This window comes from Alexandromys fortis, unplaced genomic scaffold, assembly GCF_014885135.2.
Source record: "Alexandromys fortis isolate MF-2015 unplaced genomic scaffold, M_Fortis_MF-2015_v1.1 scaffold_55, whole genome shotgun sequence".
NCBI classification, from domain to species: Eukaryota; Metazoa; Chordata; class Mammalia; order Rodentia; family Cricetidae; genus Alexandromys; species Alexandromys fortis.
The window spans coordinates 8,628,933-8,654,012 of record NW_026067936.1 but is presented as its reverse complement, the minus strand read 5'-3'; the positions used below and the strand labels follow the sequence as shown (position 1 = coordinate 8,654,012).

The 25,080-nt window shown below is 43.6% G+C and overlaps 2 protein-coding genes across 2 annotated transcripts in view; one reads left to right on the top strand and one right to left on the bottom strand.

The window, feature by feature from the left end:
- The window catches only part of Ubxn8 (UBX domain protein 8), a 15,040-nt gene extending 10,175 nt beyond the window's left edge, over nucleotides 1-4,865 (top strand). Inside the window, exon 8 of the mRNA XM_050146754.1 lies at nucleotides 2,229-4,865. Coding sequence (XP_050002711.1) covers nucleotides 2,229-2,399 — 171 coding nt within the window. The 3' untranslated portion in view covers nucleotides 2,400-4,865. The remainder of the gene's footprint in view (nucleotides 1-2,228) is intronic.
- Nucleotides 4,200-25,080, bottom strand: Ppp2cb (protein phosphatase 2 catalytic subunit beta). The gene is made up of 7 exons (XM_050146753.1): nucleotides 24,705-25,080; nucleotides 12,131-12,340; nucleotides 11,104-11,277; nucleotides 8,394-8,483; nucleotides 8,120-8,281; nucleotides 6,599-6,717; nucleotides 4,200-4,865 (listed from the first exon to the last, which is right to left on the bottom strand). The coding sequence occupies exons 1-7, from the start codon at nucleotides 24,804-24,806 to the stop codon at nucleotides 4,793-4,795; spliced, it is 930 nt and encodes a 309-aa protein (XP_050002710.1). The 5' UTR covers nucleotides 24,807-25,080; the 3' UTR covers nucleotides 4,200-4,792.

Here is a 25,080-nt window from a genome sequence, read left to right as displayed (position 1 = left end):
GTGTGTTCAAATGTAGTGGGATCATAGTGTGGATATTCTACATTGCATAAGGTTTGATAATTTCTTTGAATTGTGATCTCTACATTTATATTTTTTTCCTATTTTTTCTTCCTTTTTAGTGTTAAGGATAGTATAACTAGTCTTCCTCTGTCCCACGGCCAGCTCCCAAATAAACAACACGGAGACTTAATAACAATAAAGCTTCAGCTGATAGGCTTGTTACTAACTAGCTCTTACAACTGAAATTAACCCATTTTTACCAATCTGCGTTTTGTCTTTATTGCCTTTACTCTGTACTGCCCATGCTGCTTCCTCTGTGTCTGGCGACTCTGCTTCTTCCCAGCATCCCGTGTGCCTGAAAATCCTGCCTATTAGCCATTCATCTTTTTATTAACCCAATCAGAATGACACATCTTTAGTGTACAAAAAGATTTTCCACAACACAATAGATCTAAGGCTTCAAGCAGGCATTCTCTTACTGAGCTATATTTCCTTGGTTGTTTAATTACATGTTAGTTGGTGGGGAAAATGGTAGTTTTGAGCCCAGGGTAGCCTAGAACTCACTGTGTAGTCAAGGCTGGACTGAACTGTGTCAGCTTCCCAAATGCTTGGATTGCAGGCAATGAGATACTATACCTGGCAGCCTGTTTTAAAAATAGTTATACTGGGCTGCAGGTATAAGAGTGCAGTCCTCCTACCTTGGGGGTTATGAATATGACACCTGGAAGGATTGAGTTTGGAGCCAGTTAGACCCTGACTCAGAATCACCACCAACAGAAAGAGATTTTTGTTTGTTTGTTGAGACAGGGTTTCTCTGTAGCCCTGGCTGTCCTGGAATTTACTTTGTAGACCAGGCTGACCTCAAACTCTTGGAGATCTACCTGCCTCTGCCTCCCAAGTGCTGGCATTAAAGGCATGTGCCACCATGCCTGGCAGAAAGATGTCATGTTGGAAGTGTAAATGTAGTGGCAGAACGAGTGCTTAGCATGTGCAAAAGACGTGGGTTCAATTCCTACGCTTCTAAAAAGTCTTAATTAAAATTATTACATATTTATTATATAGACAAGGCATTATTTGATACTTTGGTCCCTTGGAACATTATATCTTTGTCATGTGTCTGTTTTTTGTTGTTGAGACACAAGATCTTGCTGTTGCCTGGGCTGGTCTCAATCCCCCTAACTTTTGGCTCCTGTAGTTTTGGCGCCTGTAGTCTTCCAGCTAAAGTTTGAGTAGCTGGGACTATAGCTGTATAGAAATACATTGAACTTACTTTTCTTTTCAAAGCAAAACATGCTTTAACAGTTCATGTTTTGAGGCAAATGAGCTTTCAAAAGGATCTGAAAATTTTTATGCCTACTGTTTTCTTCTTTGTGGTGCTGGACTTTGAACCCAGTGTGTAGATGGTAATCTTCATGGGTAGTTACAGGGCTTTGTCTCAGGGGCCCAAATATATCTCTTTTGACAAAAGCTCCTTTGTGATTTTGATGCGTTGTTGACTTAGATTTTGATTCAAACTTTTGTTTCCAAATGTTTTTTGTTCTCAACATGTCATTGAATATTCTCCATCCCCTACTTAGGGATGAGTGTTGGTAGGCCTACACTCTCTCTCAAATGAAGGCATTCAAGGTTATTCGTGTCTCCAAACTCATGACGTACTGTAACAAGGAGGGATCAAGCCTGCTTGTTTGTTGGGGTTTTCTGTCCTGCCCGGTTCCCCACAACTGTTTAGCCCCAAAGAAAATCAATCACATATAGATCTCCATAAATTATAAAGCTGATTGGCCGATTAGCTCTAGCCTCTCACTGGCTAACTCTCACATCTTGATTAACCCATTTTTCTGATCTATGTTAGCCATGTGGCTCAGTACTTTTTTTCAGTGGGGCAGCTCACATCCGGCTGCTTCTGTGGTCTGGGCAGGAGTGGGAGGAATCAACTTCTTCCTTCCCAGAATTCTCCTGTTCTCATTACAGCATTTCTACTTCCTGTCTGGTTTTTCTGCCTATACCTCCTGCCTGGCCAATCAGCGTTTATTTAAAACATGATTGACAGAATACAGACAATTCTCCCTTACCAACGTACTTAAAGTCTAGACAGTTTCTTTGAAGATGTGGAAAGTGCTTCTCATTCCTCAGGACATGATTACAGAGTGACAGAACTGTTTAATGTCACTTTGAGACAGATTCTGTAGGAACCTTTAGTCTAATACTAAAATCTTTTTTTCTTCTAGGTCTTATTTGACTGGATGATGAAAATTGGGTACCACAAATCCCTGTACAGCCTTTCTACTTCCTTTCCCAGACGACCTCTGGAAGCGGACGGAGACTTGTCACTGGAGGACATAGGGATAACTGTGGACACTGTACTTAATGTGGAAGAGAAAGAACAGAGTGGCCAGTAAAATCGGAACTACCTGTTGTCCTTCGAGCGTTCACATTAAAGCCATGCTGTACGTTGTGCTCCTCTTGTTCACAGGAGCATACCTACATACAATGGAAGAGGATTGCTTGATATGGAAAGCTTTGTGGACTGTACCATCTTACAGTGTACCCAAGTGAGAACAAGGTAAAAAGGATGCAAGACATCTGACAGGTCTGGGCCAGGCAAGGGGGCACATGCCTCCCGGAAAGTCTGAGTTAGACCGTCTTAAAACAAACCAATTAGCTGATAAAGAACTGTGATTTCTGCTTCTTGAATCTACAGTATTTAACAATTCAGCCAAGCCCTTCAAATCAGTAGGAATACTGATTCCACTGTATTTCTAAAAACTTAAAAAAAAGTCTTTAACGAAATTTCAGAGTGGACTGATTCTATCTAATTTTGACCTAAATCTGAGGGTGAAGTTTTTGCCACAGTAACTTTGGGGAACACATTGAAACTGCAGTAAGCATGGCCATTGTTGGTAGGTGCATTTTGTGGGAACACACTTTTACTGGAAGTCAGAGTTTGAGCTTATTTTTGCTCTCAAAGTTTTTGACAACAGCTGTGGCTACAAGCTAGATTCTGACCAATTAGTATTTTGGGTGTATAGGTGAATCTGTTCCACCTGGACCAAAGGTTGGGGAATTCAAGTCTCCTTCTATCATGTTAAAAAAGTCTGTTTGCCCCTCCTCCTCCTCCTTTTGGAGTTAAGTATATAAGCGTGTAGAAAATAAACGAGGCGGATTCAGTATTCACTGAATGTCCCTCCTGATGCTGTTCTGTGTTTGTCTTTTATCTCTCTCCTCCTTTTACTTAATAACCCTAATCCTCATGCTCTTACCCTGGAATGCATGAGAAGCTGGTCTTTGACAGTATTTGGAGTGTGAGCTGTTGTATACACTGATACCCTTAAGAGTCTGTCTTCAGAGATCTTTCTTAACCTTTGATATTTTGGAGATGGAGTCTCATAGAGTCCGGGGTGATCTTGAACTCTCCTGGATCCTCCTGTCCCCCATCCCAAGTGTTAGGATTACAGGTCTAAACCTCTGCTCCCAGTTTATGAAGTGGTAGGATTTCATTATGCCCAGCAAAGTCTATACTAACTACATTTCAGCCCCATATTTCCTATCTTTCCATTTCCAAGCTACCCAAGTCTTTGCTTTTGGCGTTTGTCTTAATCACTCTACAGCTAGATTTAGAGAGGCTAGAGCCTGGTATTCATGACCTTGGAATAGTAACCATCACTGCTGATCTGAACTCAGATCAGTTCATTACTATTTCTAGGTTAAGGGAGATAACCTGTCTTGGCTTTTAAAGTTTCTTGTTTATTTAGTCTATCGTTATTAAAGCAGACAGTCCAAATTTTGTACTTAAAATTATGAACAAATCAACACAAACCACCCAATGAAATGTTTAGAAATGTAAAAAATGGCTCTTTAATGGTCTAAAAGTTATCAGCAAATATTCGATTTTGTTCTGCTTCTAAATGTAAACTATAAACAAACATTGTATAACCTGGACCTGAATATAAGGCCTGCAGTGAGGACCCGTAAACTCAGAAGTATAGCTGCTTCTTTTTATTACACATCAGATGTCTGTGGCACGGGGAGGTAGAGTCAGGAGAACCAAGAGCTCAAGCTCTTCTGGACTATATGAGACCATCTCAAAAGCCCAAAGTAAATGAAAAAAAAAAAAAAAAAAAACCACCAACCACAGTCTTGAGTATTTGTATCAAGTTTTAAAATGCAGTGCTTCCATTTAATGCATACCACAGTTAATGTTTTTGTTTAAACTGGAAAGTTTATTTGTTCAGTCCACCAAATAGGATGCAAGCACTGTCAGGACAAATACACAGAAACAATGCAGATCAACATCAAACAGTAATTTAGTTTAAATGAAAGGAAATCTCTTTAATGTTATGACAACATACTCCCAAGAATCTCTTCTTCAGTTAGTATACATTTCAATAAAATAAAGGGTAATGAATTAAGTGGAAGTCAGCTTGTGAAATCTTAAAAATAAAACTCTGACTCTATTAATCCATGCCAGTTAAACAATGTAACTAAATTTCCAAGTGCAAAGGAGATGAAGCAGTCAGTGACCCTTTTTGTTTAACCAGCCAAAAAGAATGCTTCCTAGGACACAGCAGGCAGACTGATCTAGAACACAGTGTAGTAAGTTCATCTCAAATTGTGCTAAACGCTCATCATTAGTATGGCACATTTGGTCCATGATGTAGTTTAATGTCAAGACATACCACAATTTGTTACAGAAACACATAGATAACTGTTGTTTTTAAATATATATATGTATATATATATTTTAAAAAGCCAGGTATACTTCCACATACAAAGAAAGGTCCTGGGGAGGAATTTATAGGAAGTAGTCTGGGGTACGCCGGGTCACATGAGGCTCTCCACGACGAGGTGCTGGGTCAAACTGAAGACTAAACAGAGAAAGTGAGTCAGCAGGTAAGCCAGGAGACACTGAGTGGACAAAGCCATCCTTCCTGCACCCTTCTGCTACCACTGTACTCCGTGTGGCTGCAATGACCCTGAGTGCGTCACTTCACAGAGCTATGGTGAAACTTAGTGGCTGTTAGTGCCTGGCAGAAAAGCCTTGTGACGCCATTATCAGTTGAAGGGCCTAGGATCAGTGCTGTTGCTCGCCATCACGATGCTGAATCAGGGTATTTACACCTGTCTTCAGGCACAGCAAGTTCCCTTCTGTGAGGTTTGCTGATTTTAGTCAAAAGAACACTAAATTTTATCAAGTGCCTTTTCTGTCTGTTAAAATTACCAGTTCCTTTTCCTATTTTTTTTTTGGGGGGGGGGGGTCCATTTTCATATTTTGAACCAACTCTGTGGTCTTGAGATCAATCCCATTTGAATTTTCCTTCTCCAAGCAGTCCTGAGAGGATGTAACCTCAGGCATGCACACAGACTTCACAACTGTCAAGGTAAGTATTCATTTTCCATTTTTGGTGCTGTGGTTGAGACCAGGTTTCACGTAGCCTGGAATGGCCCCAAACTCAAGAGTAACGAACGGTCCATTCTGAACTTCTGATCTGTGCCTCTACTTTCTAAGCGCCGGGATCACAGGCAAGCATATGTCATCATGTGGAGCAAATGTTTTATTTAGTCACTTAAGTTTTTTGAAACAAGGTCTCATGTATCCCAGGTTGGCCTGCTTTCATCTCCTGAGACTGGGATTGCAGAGCTGTATCACCATGGCCATGAACCCAGGGGCCAATGGAGCCACATCACCTCGTAGTTTTTAAACTTTTAAAATGAGTCATCTTTAATTTCGTGCTATGAGTGCCAGTGCTCAAAGACGTCAAAGGAGGGGTCCCTGGGACTGGATTACAGATGAGCTGCCATGTAAGTGCTGGGGCTTAAATTTGCGTCCTCTAAGGGCAGCCTGTGCTCCTAACCACCTAGTCATCCCTTCTGACCCTGGAGTAGTCTCTGTAAGAGTCGTGGGAGTAGGGGAAGGACGCAAGCCTCCAGTAGTTATGACAGACAGGTTTCTGTTTGTCTGGGTTGTACAGGGCATCTGTACATCCTGGCTGTCCTGGAATTCACTGCTTAGACCAGACTGGTCTCAAACTCTTGCTTCCTGTGTGCTAGAATTAAATATGTACTCTACCATGCCTGGCTTAAGGTTCTCTTAAGGTTAAATGTTTTTCCATTACCTGTACACTCTTAGGAAATTTTCAACAAATTTTAAATAATTACAAATTATTTTTCTGGGCTGGGTATATAGTTCAGTAGCACAGCAATGAACTGGTATGTGTGAGGCCATGACTATGTGCCCAGCACAACAGAGGGAAATAATTCATCACATTAAATGTTTGGAGAAGAGGGTTTACACGCAAAGAGAAAAAAAATCTTTGTTCAATCATCTCATAAACAGAACTCTTCAATGTTTTTCATTCTAAAAAGGTATTTTTATTCATACGTGCATGTGTGTGTATGTATCTAGAGAGGCCAGAGAGGCTGTCGGATCCCTTGGAACTGGAGTTAAAGGTATCTGTGGGTCTGAGTTCCAGTCCTCCTGACTGTAGCAAGAGCTCTGAGCTGCTGAGCCAGCTCTCCAGCCCCTCCCCCCAACTGTTTTCAATAGTTCCTTTTTCCTTCTAAAAGTAATTATACACAATTAAAATGTACAGTTACTTACAAAGAATATTTTAAAGTGTCATCTAATTCCATGATAGCAGCCTGATTTCCACAGCGGTAGCAGTAATTGGGCGCACTAAAAATGGTAACCACATTCCGATCATGGCACCAATTATAACCCTGCAACAGTGAGAAAGGTCATTGTTTCATTACAGAATTCAAGCTTGACACAGCAAACTCAAATCACACAAGTACTTCTGGTTATGTAGTCAAGTTACCCTCTATGATCTGACAGTTTATATACCTGCTCAGAATACTGTAACTTTTCTTAACCTACACTTCAGATGTGTGTGTGTGTGAGTGAGAGAGAGAGAGAGAGAGAGAGAGAATTTTGCTATTTAATAGGTCACAGTAGTCTCAAACTTACAACTGCCCTAGCTTTCCAAGTGCTCAGACATGACAGAAACTACCTGGCTTGCAAAGTCTGCTACATAAATCTTGAAGCTAGTATTAGGCAGACGGCAACTTAAAGTAAGCTTCTGAAGAGCTGAGCCAATGTTCGTTAGTAATGGCCTCGCTAATCTCTAACAATTACCTGCACCAAAGCCTCTCACTTACATCACAACTGAAATTTGATTATCTTCAAATTTCCTAGTCTCCAACTTTTAGGAAAGTAAAAGTCTTTTAGCAAAGTAAAAGTCATTACTTTAAAAAAAAATACATCCAGTCATCATTGACATACATGATGCTATAATAATGAGGTTTAATATCACTACATGGACACTGCTCCTTGCCTGTTCTGGGCTGGCCATTCCTTGCTGGTGTAGAGGGACCATGTACGTTCTCTTTTGTTCTGTCAGTAGTGACAGTACTACAACAGAAGCTGCGGCAGGTGCCGCCTCAACACCTGCTATTGATCAGTTATTAGGACCAGCAGGGGACAGATTTTAAATCTCCTTGATGCAATGCACCAAGGATGCATCATCCCTCTGCAGTATGCATCTCAAGCATGCATGTAGTAAATCCACAGGATTCTCTGGAAGAGAAGAGTGTGCTTTTGTCTGCTGAACCATCTCTCTCTCTCTCCAGCCCCTACCAAGGGGACTTTATTTAAGGGCGTCTTCTTATACAGCCTACACAGGCCTGAAACTCATGACCCCCTCTGCTTTGGCCTCCTAAATATTGGGACTACAAGCACCCACCATGCCCAGATTTAGAAAACCATTTCTTATAAAACAAAACTTTGGTCACTTCCAAACATCAAGAACACATAAAGAAAATCTGAAGAATTACTTCCACTTGTAACCTGGATTGTTATACACACTGTAAAAATTAAACTTTGTTACAATAATCTGTCAAGTATTTTGGCAGGAAACATTCTGAAACCAAAGGAGACATTCTGACTGAAATACGGGTTACAACAGAAAATGGCTTTAGCAGAACAGACATGGAGATTTGGGGTAAGAAGCTAGTCAAACAAATCAAGAGTGGGGAGAGAGGAGAAAAAACGAGAAAGATACTTAGGCCTCATTACAAATGCACAGAACCATGAGATAAAGGCATTCTGCAGGAAAGTACATACTTCCATGACAAGCTGGTGAGCGCGAGACACCAGTGTGAGACCGTTGGCATGGTTAAATGTTTCAGAAATATCTTGTCCAAAGGTATAGCCAGCACCACGTGGTGAAATGCCCCATCCACCACGGTCATCTGGATCTGACCATAAGAGATCACACATTGGGCCCTGGTCAAGGAGAACAGATACGCATTATGAATTATTAACAGTTATGTTTAGCTTTATCACAGGTAATTACATTATCTTGTTAAAATCAAAACAAAAACACCACCAAATTTACCTCATGTGGAACTTCTTGTAAACGATCCAGGGCTCTTATATGATCCAGTGTGTCTATGGATGGAGACAGGCCACCATGGAGGCAGAATATCTGTTTATAAATTAATGAGGATTAAGTAGTAGCTGTGTTAGCCCTGACAGCTCCCCCGTCCGCTCCTGCTGCCCCCCAAAATAGCATTAACTGAAAAACTTGTCAATTACAGCGCAAAGTAGACTCAGACCGCCAGCAACAGCCTCAACAGTACTGGGAGTGGGGGTTTCCTTTTCTCCCCTCGCGGTACCAGGGGTCTGAGGGCCTTCTGCAGGCTCTACTACTGTGCGGGTCCAGCCGCCTCACCCCAGCTTTATTCAGTGCTGCTGGCAAGTAGGATCCTCACCCTCATCACCTGTCACTGGTTTCTGTCACGTACTCCTGATTATAAAATTGTGTTTGATTCAGACATCACGTCTTACTGATTCCTGCTATTGATTACAATAGGTTTTTAGTTTTCCTGAGACTGAGTACATCACCACATTTGCAGGTTATTTTCTATACAGTTTATCATCTTCAATTCCTTTTTATGTGTGTGGGGCACATCTAATAGAGGGGACAACCTTTGGGAGTCTGTTCTCTCCTTGCACGCTATTTATTGAGCCAGCGTTCCTGCACACTATTCCTGTTAACTGTATGTAGTACGCATGGACATGCAGGTCTACACATGAGTGGGTGTGTGCACACATATATGTAAGGCCTAGGGTTAGTACCGGATGTCTTTCTTGATCACTCTCTATGACTGTGGCAGGTCTTGAGGCCTGCTTAGTTGGCTACCTTAGTTAGCTTGCCTTGGGAATCTCATCCTGGGGAGAGGGATCACAGGTGGACACTGTGCCCCATGGATGCTGGGATCTGAACTCTAGTCTTCGTGTTTGCAAAACAAGTACTTTATCTGCTTATAAATTAAGAAGAAAATGTTCACCCACTGGGCCACCTCCCTGTTGTCTTTCTTCAGTTCCTTGACTATAGGCAGTGCACTTCTAGGACTTCTGACATAAAAGGACAAGTATTTTTAAAAAACTTTTCTCAGGACTATCCTCTGAAGACTGAATCAAAGAGAATAATGACAATTTTAGTAACAGTTTCTCATTTATTAACTGACAGGGTCATGCTATGTAAGTAGCCCAGGCTGGCTTAAAAGTCATCAGTTCTGCCTGAAGCCCTGGACGCTAGGGTTCTAGGTCTACACGCTGCACCCAGCCCTCTCTCCTGGAACGCTAGGGTTCTAGGTCTACACACAGCATCCAACCCTCTCTCTTGGTTTACAAGCTGCTTGTTTCCTTCCAGGACTCTAAGCCTGCTTGGTTATCTATTTCATTTCTGAGGAGCTCATGTCCTCCAGATAACACTTCATAGATGATAACCTGTCATAATAGTGTGTATGTGCTGGGTGTTTTGTTTCTTATAAATACTTTAAAACAGCAAAGACTGAGTTTGGGAACTGCTGGTTGGTGTACGAAATTTATTAAGAGTTCTAACATTGAATGCATGAAGTTTCAAAACCAGATACACTATGGCTACTACTATCTAAAATAGCTTGCTTATTACTTTAAGGCTAATAAAGACTATTGCTTGAAAAATTTAAATTTTAGCCGGGTAGTGATGTTGCACGCCTTTAATCCCAGCACTTGGGAGGCAGAGGCAGGCGGATCTCTGTGAGTTCGAGGTCAGCCTGGTCTACAGAGCGAGTTCCAGGACAGACACCAAAGTTACACAGAGAAACCCTGTCTTGAAAAACAAACAAAAATAAAAAACAAAACAACAAACAAAACCAATTAAATTTTAATTAAAATTTAACACCTTATAAATTCACACTTTCATTGACGTTAGCAAGGCAAGTATTGTCATTTTAATTATTGCAGTATCCAAAATCATGGCTGGGAAAATGTAGACTGTTATAATCAAATTATATTCAAGCCAGCAAGCCAAAGATTATCTATTATACCTTCCAGGACACTGGGTTTCTATCATTTAAACACTTCATTGTCTTACTGTATGTTCTATATCTGGATTTGAATCAGCTCGCCATGAATCCTCTAAACATTGAAATAGAAAACCTGTGTAATGTCTTATGTATGCTTCAGTACTTACTATGGTGGAAACAGAGTAAGTACCCTTTGATAAATAAGATACACAATATGATACTTGTAGTTACTATGAAAATAACATGGGAATGAATGAGAAGTTGCTAACGATAACCGGGAAACAGTGTAATATGGACACAATTTCCAAATACATCTCGTGTGACTCATTACTATACACACCCAGAGACTTAGGCATTTATCTATGCTATCCTCACACTGGCCAGAAGACTTTTGGGCCAGGGAAAGCAGGGCCTGGTGTTCCAGCAACTTGGGAGCCTAAGGCAAGAGAATTACTGTATCAAGCTGTGCTGGGCACAGTGAGCCTTGGCAGCTTTGTGAGATGCCTCCAAAACACGCATACCCCCACCCCAAAGAAATCAGACTAACCAAACCACAGGGCTGTGTTTCAGTGGAAGGGCACTTGCCTAGCATGCACTAGACTCCAGACCCCAGGTTCAACCCCCAGCACTGTATAAACAAACAAACAAGAAAGCCAGAAACTTTTACATAGCTTGTAAATACAGATCCTGAGTGCCTAATAGTACTTCCCCATGTTTAACCTCCTTCTGTAAGACAGTCAGACACACACACACCTGTCCATCCACTAAAGCTGTAAGTGGAAGATAGTCGAAGAGATCTGTAAAGTATTTCCACACGTTGGCATTCCCATACTTTCGCAGACATTCATCATAAAAGCCATACACTTGGGTGATCTGTCGGCTTTCATGATTTCCTCGCAATATTGTAATGCGCTCTGGATAGCGCACCTGAAAAAGGAAAAGAAACCTGTGTACAATCATTTCTTAGCAGTATTAAATTAGTTTTAACCTCAAATTCACTTCCTTAAATAGCTCTCCTGTCCATTTGTAAATTAACTGCCAAATTTAAGGACAGGTATGTAAGATATATATGAACCAAGTGCATTTATACTTAGGTTTGGGTCCCCTACTCCAGACATCTCATTATGAATATATAAATTTTCTGAAGTCCAAAAATCCCAAGCATTTGTTGAACCTGGGCAGGAGTATGAGAAGTAGCTAGTGTAATCTTGTGGGGAAATGGGATAAAGAAAGCACTGGAGAGTCTAGAGCAATGGACAGACATCCTCTGAGGTGAGCAGTCTGTGCTATTGACAGTGCACGTTAGTTCAGAGGGACAGACTGTAAGTGAGGCCTTGAGGAAGACCCTGGGGATGTGGAAGTCACAAGCTAGAACACACAGATGCTAAATGAGGAGACTGCGTCTGGCAGAATAGCAGGGTGAATGAGGGTGTCAGATCTGGGAGGGAGACTGAGGTGCTGAGTGCAGGGCAGTAGAAACAGGAAGTCAAGGAACAGTGGTATGAATTACATACAGACCTGCTTAATGATTCCATAGGAAGGGCAGTAAGGGATTAAATCAAACATAATTCACAGAATTCAGTTATGGACAACCCAAACGAGTTATACATTTATTAGAAGTTATCAAGTTTAATGCATTGATTTTTATCTCCCTTTAAAAGATGTAAAGTCAACTATTACTTAAGCTGAGCAGATCAGAAATTAAACGACAATACATGCCTAACATTCTTACCCTTGGCCCAATTTAAACCTCCCCTTGCCCATTTTTCATCAATCATACCTTTAATGCTACAAGCAGAGTCACAGTTTCCACAGAATAATAACCTCTGTCTACGTAGTCACCCATGAATAGATAGTTTGTATCTGGTGATTTCCCACCAATTCTGAAGAGTTCCATAAGGTCATGGAATTGGCCATGCACATCTCCACAGACAGTAACAGGACAGCGGACCTCTTGTACATTTGATTCTTTTGTTAAAATTTCCTTAGCCTGTTGCAAAAGGAAAACCGACAATGAAAAAGATTCAGTTACACAGTTAACAGCATTTTTACCTATACTGAAAGAAAATCTGGAGAAAACCACTTGGGAGTATGCCTTATAAAATAGAATAACCCACTAGGTGGTGGCGGCGCACACCTTTAATCCCAGCACTCGGGAGGCAGAGGCAGGCAATTGCTGAGTTTGAGGCCACTGGTCTACAAAGTAAGTTCCAGGATACCCAAGCCTATTACACAGAGAAAGCCTGTCTCTGAAAAACCAACAAGCCACCCCCACAAACTAAACAAAAGACTGTTTCTTCCTATGACAAACATGGCTTCACACTTATTCATATTCATTTTCCCAAGTTTCATGACTGTTTCTACTGATCTGAGCTGCTACTGCTAGATCTAGTCATGGACCGCCCTAGTGACGTCATGGCCAACCACATGCTGCAAGGATGACAGTGGTTCTGAGATGTTCCCACTGTCAGCCCAGTGTCAGGGCTGCCCCAGCATGGTTAACCTGTTACTTAGGTTCTGCGATGATGCTGTAATAAAAATCAAATCTATCGTGTGACCAGATGTATAAGAAGTATATATAGCATAGGCAATTTTATATGTACTATAGATGTAATATAAACATAAGTAACCATTTATGTACTTTTTTTGATGGAGGAAGGTCATTGAGCAATAAAGAAACTGCTTGGCTGGTCCTGATAGGTTAAAGCATAGGTGGGAGGAGTAAACAGAATAGAATTCTGGGAGGAAGAGGAAGTGAGGTCAGACTCTGCTCTGCTCCCAGAGAGACCTGACAGCTCTGCTCTCTGGAGCAGAGACGCCAGGCTCCGCTCTCCCAGGCAGCTCCGACCCAGGATGGACGGAGGCTAGAATCTTCCCGGTAAGCGCACTTTGGGGTGCTTACACACATCATTAGAAATGGGCTAGTCCAGATGCGAGAATTAGCCTGTAAGGGCTAGAGTTCATGGGCCAAGCGGTGTGTAAAAGAATACAGTTTGTGTGTTGTTATTTTGGGCGTGAGCTAGCAGGCGGCTGGGGTGCTGGAAATGCAGCCCCGCCGCTCCTTATTTCAACATTTTTTGTTAGGGTATTCCTGTGACTTTAAAAAGCTGTGTAAAACAGTATGTTGAATTCTGCCCACAGCAACCTTGCACATCAGCATCTCTTGTTTCTATGGTAAAATATAACATATATATGAAATATTCATACAACATAGCTTAAGCATTCAAGCAATGTAAGGCTAGAATCAATGGTAATTTTTAGTTGACACAATCCTAGGATTTTAAAAAATCTGAGTCTAAAACTTCCATGTTTTAAGTTCCTTTCCTGTGTGTGTGTGTTGCTAAAGATCCAACCCAGAGCCTCACATACACTAAAACTTAACCTCCTATTGAGCTGCACCCCAGCCAGTATTTCTTAGTATCTCATTAAGCTCGAACACACATTTAATGTTAATTTTGTTACTATTTAGATCTAGTTCAGTACTTGCAAACTCCTGAATTTCCATAGACACGGCGCCTCTTCCTTCACAAATATACTGAGTGCATGCGAACAGAGCGCTCACTCAGGGTGTACTTCTACAGTCTTTCTTCTTCATCTGGAGACCCTTTCCTAGTTAACTCCCTCTTTAAAATATTGAACCAAGTAGTCCACGCTGCCTACGACTTGACTGAGATGTTTCTGCCTCACCCTCCCTAGTGCTCGGTCAGGAGACTTGAGGTTTTAGGAGCGGCCTTTGTCAAGGAAGTTCTTTACTCTGTATAAGAATCTATTTCTATCCCCTTTTGTCTATGTGAGTGTGTGTGAACGTGTGTGCCTACAGGCCTTGAGGATGCTGTCAGGTTCCTCAGCGCCACGCAGTAATAAACATGCATATGTAGCACACATAGTACACAGACATATGTACAGGCGCAACCCTCATACACATAAAAATAAAATCTAAAAAATCATTTAAAAAAATTCTACAAGGCTGCCAAGCATGGTAGCACATGCCTGCATACCCCAGCACTCAGGAGGCTACAGCAGCAGGATCTGGAGCCTTGGCTACACAGCAAGATCAGCCCAACCCAGCCCAAATGAAAACTTCGTAGTTAATGTAAGCATGGCACCTCTCTTTCTTCACCATTAGTAGGCTTAACCAAATGACTTACCATTTCTTCTTTTTGGGGACTGGTTTTTCTTAAAAGACAGGCTAGCTTCCAACTCACTGTCTAGTTGAGAATAACCTTACACTTCTGATGCCTCTGCCTTCATCATGAGGTTCTGGAGAATGAACCCAGGGCCAGGTGCAGGCTGGGTAGCCACTACCATTTCAGCTCTAGCCCAGCCCTTCTCGCCTTTAAAAAGAGGGAATTAACCTTTTGAGTTTAACAACATCAGCGTCTATATGCCAAGCAACAATAAGTTTTGAAAGCATACTATGGATAAAATCTTATGCTCTTAAAAAGCAAGTTATGGATGTGTACACAGATCAAGATAAATGTAAAATGTTGTTGGATGTTAAACCTCTGGTCCTGATGTAAAGTAAACAAATCTCCACAAACTCCACTCCATATAGACAGAGACCAAGGCTTAAAATATCACAAACAGATATGTTCATAGCAAGGCATGGCTGTACATGCCCACATTCCTAACAGTCACAAGACTGTGGTAGGGATTAGGAGCAAGACCGGCTGGCTTGCATAGTGAGTTTTAGGCTTGCCTCAGCTACCCTGTGAGATCTTCACTCACAAACCAACGAGGAAGTCACCAATGGTTGCCAGAGAAGCAGGTGTCCAAAGGAAAAAGCATGCTGTCTTTCTCACACACCTCCCAGGTCTGACTTATAAAAAGCTACTAGTCTGTACTGTGCAGGGTTGTTTTGCTGCATGTATGCCCGCAGGTGTCTGGTGCTTGAGAGCAAAAGCAGGCATTGGATTCCCTGAACTGGAGCTACAGATAGGTGCTGGACTTGAACCTAGGTCTTCTAGTAGAACAGGCTCTGCTCTTAACTGCTAAGTCACCTCTCCAGCCCTCGGGTGATCTTTCTAACTTTCTTTCTTTTCTTTCTTTCTTTTCTCTTTCTTTCTTTCTTTCTTTCTTCCTTCCTTCCTTCCTTCCTTCCTTCCTTCCTTTCTTTTTTAATTTGTTTTTTCGAGACAGGTTTTCTCTGTAGCTTTGGAGCGTGTCCTGGAACTCGCTCTTGTAGACCAGGCTGGTCTCGAACTCACAGAGATCCGCTTGCCTCTACCTCCTGAGTGTTAGGATTAAAGGCGTGCACCACCGCAGCCTGGCTCGGCTGACATTTCTTAAAAAAAAAAAAAAAAAAAAAAAAAAAAGCTATGAATCCCCCCCTTTTTTTGTTTAACCTGAAAATACTACCTTTTCTGCTTCTTTTGAGACACTGTTCACCATGTATCCAGACTGACTATAAACTCACAATCCTCCTGGCTCAACCTTCTGGAAGCAGAGGTATACGTGTGTACTACCAAGTGTGTGAAAAATGTAACACTTAAAACTTTAAACCAACTTTCAACCACGTAAGTGACCACCCTCCTATAGCCACACAATGGATTTACATTCAGCCATTATAGGGAATGCAAACTACTACTGACAGCGCACTAATAAAGACACCTTGAAACTAAACTGCACATCTGGAAGAGGTAACTTTTATACATTACTATTACATCTCGATTTTTAAAAATTGAGGAAAGCTTTCTGAAACTAACTGTGAAACACTGCTGCAAGTGGTAAGACCAGAAAACCGCAATTCTTGGTCCTACCTGATTATTTTTCTCAAATGTAAGCAACTCCTTCTCATTTGACCTAATTCTTTTCTATTTTGTTGTTGTTGTTGTTTGAGACAGGGTTTCTGTGTTCTGGAGCTCTATCTGTAGCACAGGCTGGCCTCAGACTCAAAAGATCCACCCGCGTCTGTGTGAAGGTCTGGCTCACTGAGCACAATTCTAAAATATGTCATTTCCACATCCAAGGTTAACGCCAGGCCTTCAACATGGTGGGAATGTTGGTTCCCAGGCCAGTGGGTAACACACAGGTAAAAGTGCATGCTACCAGCCTGACGACCTGAGCGCTACTCCTGCACCACACGGTAAGAGAGCCAACTCCCCAACACTGCGGCACACATCCAGTGGCACGCACACTATAGACACACTTGTACATGTGTGTGTAAACTACACACTAAAGTGGGTGTGGAGGCCAGAGATTGGCATCAGGTGTTCTCTGTGGTTTTTCAGACAAGGTCTCTCACTGAACTAGAGCCCACCTATCAAGCTAGGCTGGCTAGCCAGGCAAGTCCTAGGAGTCTGTCTCCAGCTCCCCATGTCTGGCTTTTTACCTGGGTATTAGGAGGCTAAACTCAGGTAGGTCCTCATGGCAAGTACTGTGCCCACCGAACTATCTCCCAGGTCCAGCAATATTTTGTGAGCAATTCAAATACGTTTTTACTGCTTGTCTGTAAATCATGTGAACAATTACTATTTTATCACTATTAATGACAAATGATATCACTTCTTTTAAAGCCTGCGAATGGTCATTGAGCGACTCATCACTGTTTTCCAAGAGCAGCTATGCTCACCACATACTGGGCCAACACGGAAGTGTGCTTCAGACAAATGTGACAGCTGTTCCAGCACCAGTCACTGCAGTGTGTGTGACTGCCTGCCTCCTCGTCTCCAGCAGTGAACTTCTAAGACATTTCATGAATGCGGATATCCACCAGCCACCTCAAGCATAACGTGAGGGCCTAGGTGCAGATCCCTAGAGCCCTCGGAGAGCTAGACTTGCAGCGCATGCTCCCTGAAACCACAGGCTCCTACAGCAGGATGGGAGGTGGTGTTCCACAAAGCTGGCGGGCCCACCTGCTATAAACCGCAGCAGTCTCACACACGGCAGAGGTGAGGCTACACTTGGGGCTGTTCTCGGACCTCTACAAGCATGGTGGCTTAGGCATGCCTGCCCACACTCACACACTTGAACATGCACACATCATATACATACATGCGTGCATGTGGAGATTTCAAAAGTGGACAATGATGACACCGAGGGAAAAATACAAAGTCAAGTAAAGAAAAATAAAGTAGCTAGAAATAAAATCTATAAAAAACCAACACTGGACTATGCTACTTGCTTCCACTGGAGATTCTAATACACAGCTAGGAACTTGGCAACATAAGCTAACTGAGAAATGAAAAAGAGCAACCATACTGCAGGGATGAAGAGAGAGGTTCTGAAGACAAAGCCATCCCAGTGCAGCACTGAAGGACGAAGGCGAGCACTGTTCAAGAGTCCTCTCCTCTTCCCCCTATTCCTCTCCTCTCCTCTCCTCTCCTCTCCTCTCCTCTCCTCTCCTCTCCTCTCCCCTCCCCTCCCCTCCCCTCTCCTCTCCTCTCCTCTCCTCTCCCCTCCCCTCTCCTCTCCTCTTACTAGGTAGTCTAAGCCACCTTTGCACTCTTGACCTTCAATTCTCTTGTCTCTACCTTAAGTATGGGGGATTCCTGCCTCAGGTTATCTTTTTTCATTTTGAAGATTTAATTATTTTATATGTATGAGTGCTTTGTGTTAAAAAAAACAAACACAGTGTTTCTATTCTGGGGCTCTGACAGGCAAAGGCCAACCACGTGCCTCGAGGCTCTGGATGAGCCAGGAAAGCAGGGCTCTGAATACTAGGCCCTCTTGAACTCCATCCTACATCTCTCCTCTACCGGGACTGGTCCGATCGTATGTTCTTTACCATTAGAGTAAAAACTTACAATTGTGACTGTAACCACTTCCAGGGAGTTCTCAGATCCTTTCTGTGCATCTCTGAACCTTTTGGGAATTCACCAAGTTACAGCTAGTATCAAAAGTAGAGAATGTTCTAAATTATTTTACTAAACTTTTTTTTTTTTTTTAAGCTCTTAGGGCTGGAGAGATGGTTCAGCAGTTAAGCGCACTGCCTGCCCTTCTGAAGGTCCTGAGTTCAATTCCCAGCAACCACATGGTGGCTCACAACCATCTGTAATGAGATCTGGTGCCCTCTTCTGCCCTGCAGGCATACACGCAGACAGAATACCAAGAATCCTGTATACATAATAAATAAATAGATTCTTTTTAAAGCTCTTATTTTCATTTGTGTGTGTGTGCGCGTGTTGGATATTGAACTTTGGTCCTCTGCAAGACCTCAAATGTTCTAAACTCTTTTTTTTTTTTTTTTTTTGATTTTTTGAGACAGGGTTTCTCTGTGGTTTTGGAGCCTGTCCTGGAACTAGCTCTTGTAGACCAGGCTGGTCTCGAACTCACAAAGATCTGCCTGCCTCTGCCTCCTGAGTGCTGGGATTAAAGGCGTGCGCCACCACTGCCTGGCCTGTTCTAAACTCTTGAAGATGGAGTCAGAGGTGAAATGTAATTCTGGGACCTGTGCCCTCTGTCACAAAAAAAAAGTAGTAGATTAAAAAATTTTGGGCAGTGGTGCCCAAAATTGAACCTACCTTACTGAACTACGCACTTCAACCCCTACAAAATTCTTTTATTAAAACAAAAAACCCTGACTTTAATTAACTAATGCATTTTGGCTTTTTTGATACAGAGTTCTCATTAGTTTCTCCAGTACCCAAGTACCTGGACTTCAGGCTCGTCCTGGTATGCTGCTACATTTACAAAGGTCACTCACTAAGAATTTACAGGCTGCTGGTGAGATGCAGGCAACAGGAGTCTGACTGCAGGGACCCCATGGTGATGGGAGCTGACTCCTGCAAGTTGCTATCTGACTTCTCATAGCTACAGCACGCCTATGCATACATAATAATAAACCCCTGCCTCCAAATAAACCTTTAGGAAATTAAAAAACAAGGATGAGAGACTGTTACAGATTACGAAAGAACACACCAAGTCCAACTTGAGCTTTCCCCTCCTAGAAAGGGAAAGCTACACTATACAGACCTCCTTCCTAAGGCTAGTATAAACAGACTTGAAAAGTATGTTCAGGAAAAGTAACATCTGATCACTAATAATAATACAAGAAAAAAAGGTGTTTTCATACAAGTTACTTAATTGTTTTTTAGATTTATTACTTTAGGTTTAGAGTGTTTTGCCTGCATAACTGTGTACCACATGTATGCCTGGTGTCAAGAGGGCACTGGATCTCCTGGGACTGGAGTTACAGAGTTGTGAAGGGACACATGGGTTTTGGGAATAGACCCGGTCGTTCTTCTGCAACAAGCAAGTGCTCTTTCCTAACTGCTGAGCCATCTCTCCAGCCCTCATTGCGGTTACTTTCAACAACCTAGACTAGGATTATATCTCATTACATTTACTTAAGAACATAAAAGAAAATCTACTCAAAACCCTAAGATTTCACCTTAACATGGATGCAAATGTCTTGTGATTCTAGTATCATTCTCTTTTGGCATTTGGCTTCATTTACCAGGCCATCAAACTGGCTCAGTGATGGGCTATTTGATCCCGAGTACTTCAAAACCAAACAGCAGCAACACTACCCTAAACAAACGACAAAAAACTAAGGGACGATTTGAACGAAAGTTATATTCTGCATATAAAATTATTCAATAAAACAAGTTTATAATGTACCTATATTTTACATATCACATATAGAGTCAAGAAATCACCTGATTTAACAAAGTCCACTTTCTAGTCACTAGTTTATGCTAATATCATGTTTCATTTCTTCATTTGCCAGTCTAAGGGCAGAGTGGCTTAGATGGGCCAGAAAACACTGTTCTGCTCAGTCAGCACTCTGGAGCTTATCCCACAGGAAGCAGCTTTCTTCTGGTATAGTCAGAAACATTCTCTACATCCCTAGATTTCGGACTTTATCAATGGACCAACAAGCTCCAGTAACCCCGTTCACATGAAACTTTAATAAATTTACTACAGAGCATAGTGTCTCACACATGTCATCAGAGCCCAGGGAGGCAGAGGCAGGCCAAACCCCGAGAGTCAACTGTAGTGAGTTCTAGGCTATGGAAAAAAAAAAAAAAGAAGGAAAAGAACATACTAGTTAGGTATTTTTGTTTGTTTGAGTCTTTTGTTTTTGTTTCTTGAGCCAGGATTTCACTACGTAGCCTTGGCTGTTCTGGAACTTGCTATGTAGCCACTCAGAGTTTCTGGCACTTAAATCACCTCCCTGCCCCTCGAGTTGGGGGACAAGGTCGGTCCATGTAGCCTGGCTGTCCGGGACCTCACTATAGAGACCAGGCTGGCCTCTACTCACAAAGATCCACCTCTGTCTGCCTCCAGAGCACTGGAATTACAGGTGTGGCCACCATACCCAGCTAAAACCACTTAAAAAAAAAAAAGCTGTATCTATCACAGAGAGTAATTGATTACCTCAATGCACAAGGTCCATTTCTACTAGGACTAATCTTTGGTAACACAATATTGCTTCAGAAGTATATGCTTGTCTACACTATGAACTTGAATCTTAAATGTCTGCTTATGCCAATGGCTTTGAAGCCAAAGCCATGAAACACACCCATCAATTCAATATAGAATTTACACATCTTTATTATATTTTTGGTTGTGAATATAACTCGAGCCATCTCTCCAGTCCTAGAATTTACATGTATATTTCTACACTAGCCTCAGGTTTTCTGATTAAATCTGCTGTGCACCCAGCTGGTTCAGGAAGGAGTCCCAGAGAAGTCGGACTTCCAGTGAGCTCCAGGATCTGAGCTGCTATTTAAGTGAGCAGAGACAAGCCGTACTGTCTGATACAGACAATGCTACAGACAGGAGGCAGATGCGTGGTCTGTGCTTGCTCTGGGGCAGCCTTCCACCCACTGACCCCACCCCCCGCCCCGCCCACACAGGGCCTTCACAGGATCACTCTGGTCTTCAGTTCAGCTGTTTCAGCTTTAATTCCTAGGGACAACCATCGCCTTACAGTGTTACTTCTTACAGAGCACTACAGCAAACAACCTAAAAAGCAAGCTACTAAAAAATTTGGTGGGCTGAGCATGGTGGCGCGCACCTTTAAACAACACCCAGAAGGTCAGCCTGGTCTCAAGAGTTCCAGGGCAGCCAGGACTACATACTGAGACCCGCTCTTTATAAAAAGTTAATTAATAACTCTTATAGCCCAAGAAATAGCTCAGCAGGTAAGGTGCTCGATGCCCAATCCCAGAACTCGCATAAACTGGAAGGAGAGGACTTTCTCCAGTGTTCTTTAACGACCCCCTTGTGCACTCACAAACACACACCACACACACGTTGGAGAATATTATTTTCAGGTTTGTGACTTTTGTTTACGCCACATTTGTTTAACTGTGACGCTTTTACTGTGCCTGTCTAAAACACCTGATGGTCCAATAAAGAGCTGATCGGCCAGAAGTGAGGCAGGAGCAAGGATAGGCGGGGCTGGCAGGCGGAGAGCATAAACAGAAGAATGAGGACGAGGAGGACATCAGGGGCCAGTCAAGGAGTAAGAAGGAAAGAGAGGTATACAAAAACAGAGAAAGATAAAAGCCCAGAGGCAAAAGGTAGTCGGGATAATTTAAGAAAAGCTGGCAAGAAACAAACCAAGCGAAGCCTGGGTACTCACAACTAAGAATAAGCCTCCGTGGGCAATTTATCTGAGAGCTGGGTGGCGTCCCCTCCCCAAAATCCAAGAGTAAAACATCACACAACATTTTGATGCCCAACACGCCAAACTGTTGTCCTTTTATTTGTTGCCTTCTAAACTACAGCTGTCCTAGTCGGCCAACTGCAACTCCAATACCAGCAGCAGTGAAGAGAGTAGCAGGCCTCAAGAAATCCCATTCCCTCAGTCACCGACTCTTTCAAAACTACTAAGAGAGCTTTACTAAATCTCTATCCTGCTAAATACTTCAAGATTCCAAGGTTGAGGTAGAACGCTGCTTCCCAGAGAGGCTGAATAGCAAGCAGCTCACCCAGCTCGAGTCTCCCAAGAAGTCTTCATGTTCTTCACACCCCTCTTTCTCCACCTGGCTCCTCTCTACTACTTCCTGTCAGCTAGCTGCTGGTCCAGCCTCAGGACCACAGGAGAATTTTATTTACATTTTGCATAATTAAATGTTCCAGAGCATAAACAAAAGTAGCATACCTTAAACTAATATTCTACAACACAATGCATGTATATACAAGAAATTAAAAACAAAAAACAAGCAAACAAACAAAAACAAAAAAACAGGCCTGGCAGTGGTGGTGCATGCCTTCAATCCCAGAATTTGGGAGGCAGAGGCAGACGGATCTACAGAGCTAGTGCCAGGATAGCTAAGGCTATTACACAGAGAAACCCTGTCTCAAAAAACCAAACCAAACCCCTAAAAAACTAGCCAAAAGGAATTAAGATAGGTTCTGACTTTCTCTTCCATCCTCCTACACAGCATTCTGCTCTGGATGGGGAGACTTCGCAGGACCACCCGGGAAGCTGTTTCCAGCACTGCTGTGAACCCTGGTCATTTGTGTGCTGAAGACAACAGGCAGGAAACAGTGAAACTGGTTAGGGCCACTACACACAAACTCTCCTCTGAGGAACCATCACAGAGGCCTCGGCACCACATCTGCTTTACCTTCTCTCCCAAAGCAAGTGCAGTGACATCTGAACGAGATGGAAAGACACACGCACATCTCCCATTCTCTCAGCATTCCCCAAGCTCGCTTCCTGCCAGGGCTGCATGAGGAGCCTCCTAATAGCTTCCACTCATGCTTCAGAGCGGCATCGTGTGTGCAGGGAGCGCTGGAGCAGAATGAACTCTGACAGGCCCAGCAGGTAAGAACCTGTACAGCTCTGACAGAGAGGACCAGAGCTCCCTTAGTTCCCAGGACCACACCATCGGGTGGCTCGCCACCAGCCAGTTTCAGGGGATGTGATGCCTCCGCTTCCTCACGCATCAGCACTAAGCACACAGACACATAAAAATTAATGTCTTTAAACCTATGACAAGATGGGACTAGGGACTAAAGAACACACACACACATGCACACACACGTACAGGCACACCAGAGATGCTGAAGAGGGCTGTGAATCAACTGTTTCTCCCACGAGCAACTCCATCCTCTGGGTTAGAGGACGTGCTGGGTGCCGCCGTGAATTGGTGGAGCTATGCAAAGGAAACCCTCACTCACTGCCTAGGATGTCAGCTTTAATACACTACGTGGTGCTTCAAACTCCTAATCCAGTTTACTGAGAAGTGGAAATTTTTTGTTTTGTTTTGTTTTTAACAGATTCAGAGAGCTTCCAAAAGAGTTAAGGCCCACGTGATACTGCACAGCAGGGGGCAGCCTTCTGCAAGGACAAGTCCTACAATTACTAGAAAGTCAAAGGGGAGCCCTGGGCTGACTCAGCCACCTCTTGGTTTGTGCCTTCAGTTCTGGATGTCACAACTACAATAAGGCTGACTGACTCAGCCAATTTCCAAACTGGACAGTTCAGTGTCTAACTCGGGCTAGACAGAGATCATCTAAAGGGTTAATTTTAAGACTTATGGACGAGCTGGGGCTGGAAGCAAACCGTTTCACTGGGGGACACCACTTTCTTCATGGTTCTATTTGAAGGAAGAAACTCCCTGTTCTAAGTAGTTACTCCATATACAAAGGCCTTGGACAACACCGAACGCTTGAAAAACACATCACGAGCATTTACTCCCCCACCCCTAAGAGAAGAGCGCTTATAAGACGAACAAAATCCTTCGGTAGTATCCGGATTTCTAAGAAAAATATACAGATTATGACTTGAAATAATTAACTCCTTTACTCTTTCACAGGAAAATACAGGGAAGCGACTTAAGTCCATACTATTAAAAAAAGTAATGAAAAAATATAGACTCAAAACCCAGCGGTTAATACATCAACGGATACAGATTTCAGATACGAAAACACAGTCAAGAAGGGTCTACCCAACCCATCACCTGCAAGTTATGGGGACGGGGGAGAGGGGTAAAAATGGCAGTAACTTTCTGTAATGTGGTAGCTTATTAATAGCACCCGTCCCAGTTCTCTGCCAGTAAACACGGTTTCCAAGCTCACACCTGCTGCCTTCTTCCCGAGAAAGAAATCACCGCTCCCCAGAGCCACTCACCACCAAGCCCAAAGCCACCGCCTGCCTCCGCCACAGTGAAGCCGGGCTGAAAGGTCTGCCGGCCGCCCTACCCACCGGGGTGCAAACAAAAGCTTCATGCACTCCGTGGTTTTCCGAGGGGGCCCCCGGTTCACCCGCGAACAACCCCACGCTAGCCAAGTGGCCGTGTTAACGACTTTCAGGAGCGTCGCCCGCGTCTTTGGGGGGCTGCAGCTGCCTGATCCTCGGGCGGAGACGGGGTCCCCCGCACCCCAGCCCGCACTCCAGGCGGGGCCAGGGCCCGTTTCCCCGCGCGCGCCTCCCTCCGCGGCGGGCCGCCTACCTTCTCGCAGAGCGTCCGCACTTGGTTCTCGTTCAGCTGCTTACACTCGTTCAGCTGCTCCACCCACTGGTCCAGCTCCTTGGTGAACGCCTTGTCGTCCATGGCGGCGTGCCGCGCGTCCCCGCCGCCGCCGGCCCCCGGCGGGACCACCGAGCCGCGGAGCGCGCAGCCCGCGCCCCGCCTAAGCGCAGCGGGCAGCTGCGGGCCGCGGCCTCCGGGAGCTGCCGCCCCGCCCCGCCCGGCCCCGGACACGCGCCCCGGGGCGCGGCGAAGTGGCACACGGCTCGGAGCGCGGCGCGGCTCGGGGGAGGCTCCGGCCCGACGGCACCCGCCAGCTGCCGCCGCCGCCCGCAGGCCTCTCCGCGCTCTGGCCCGG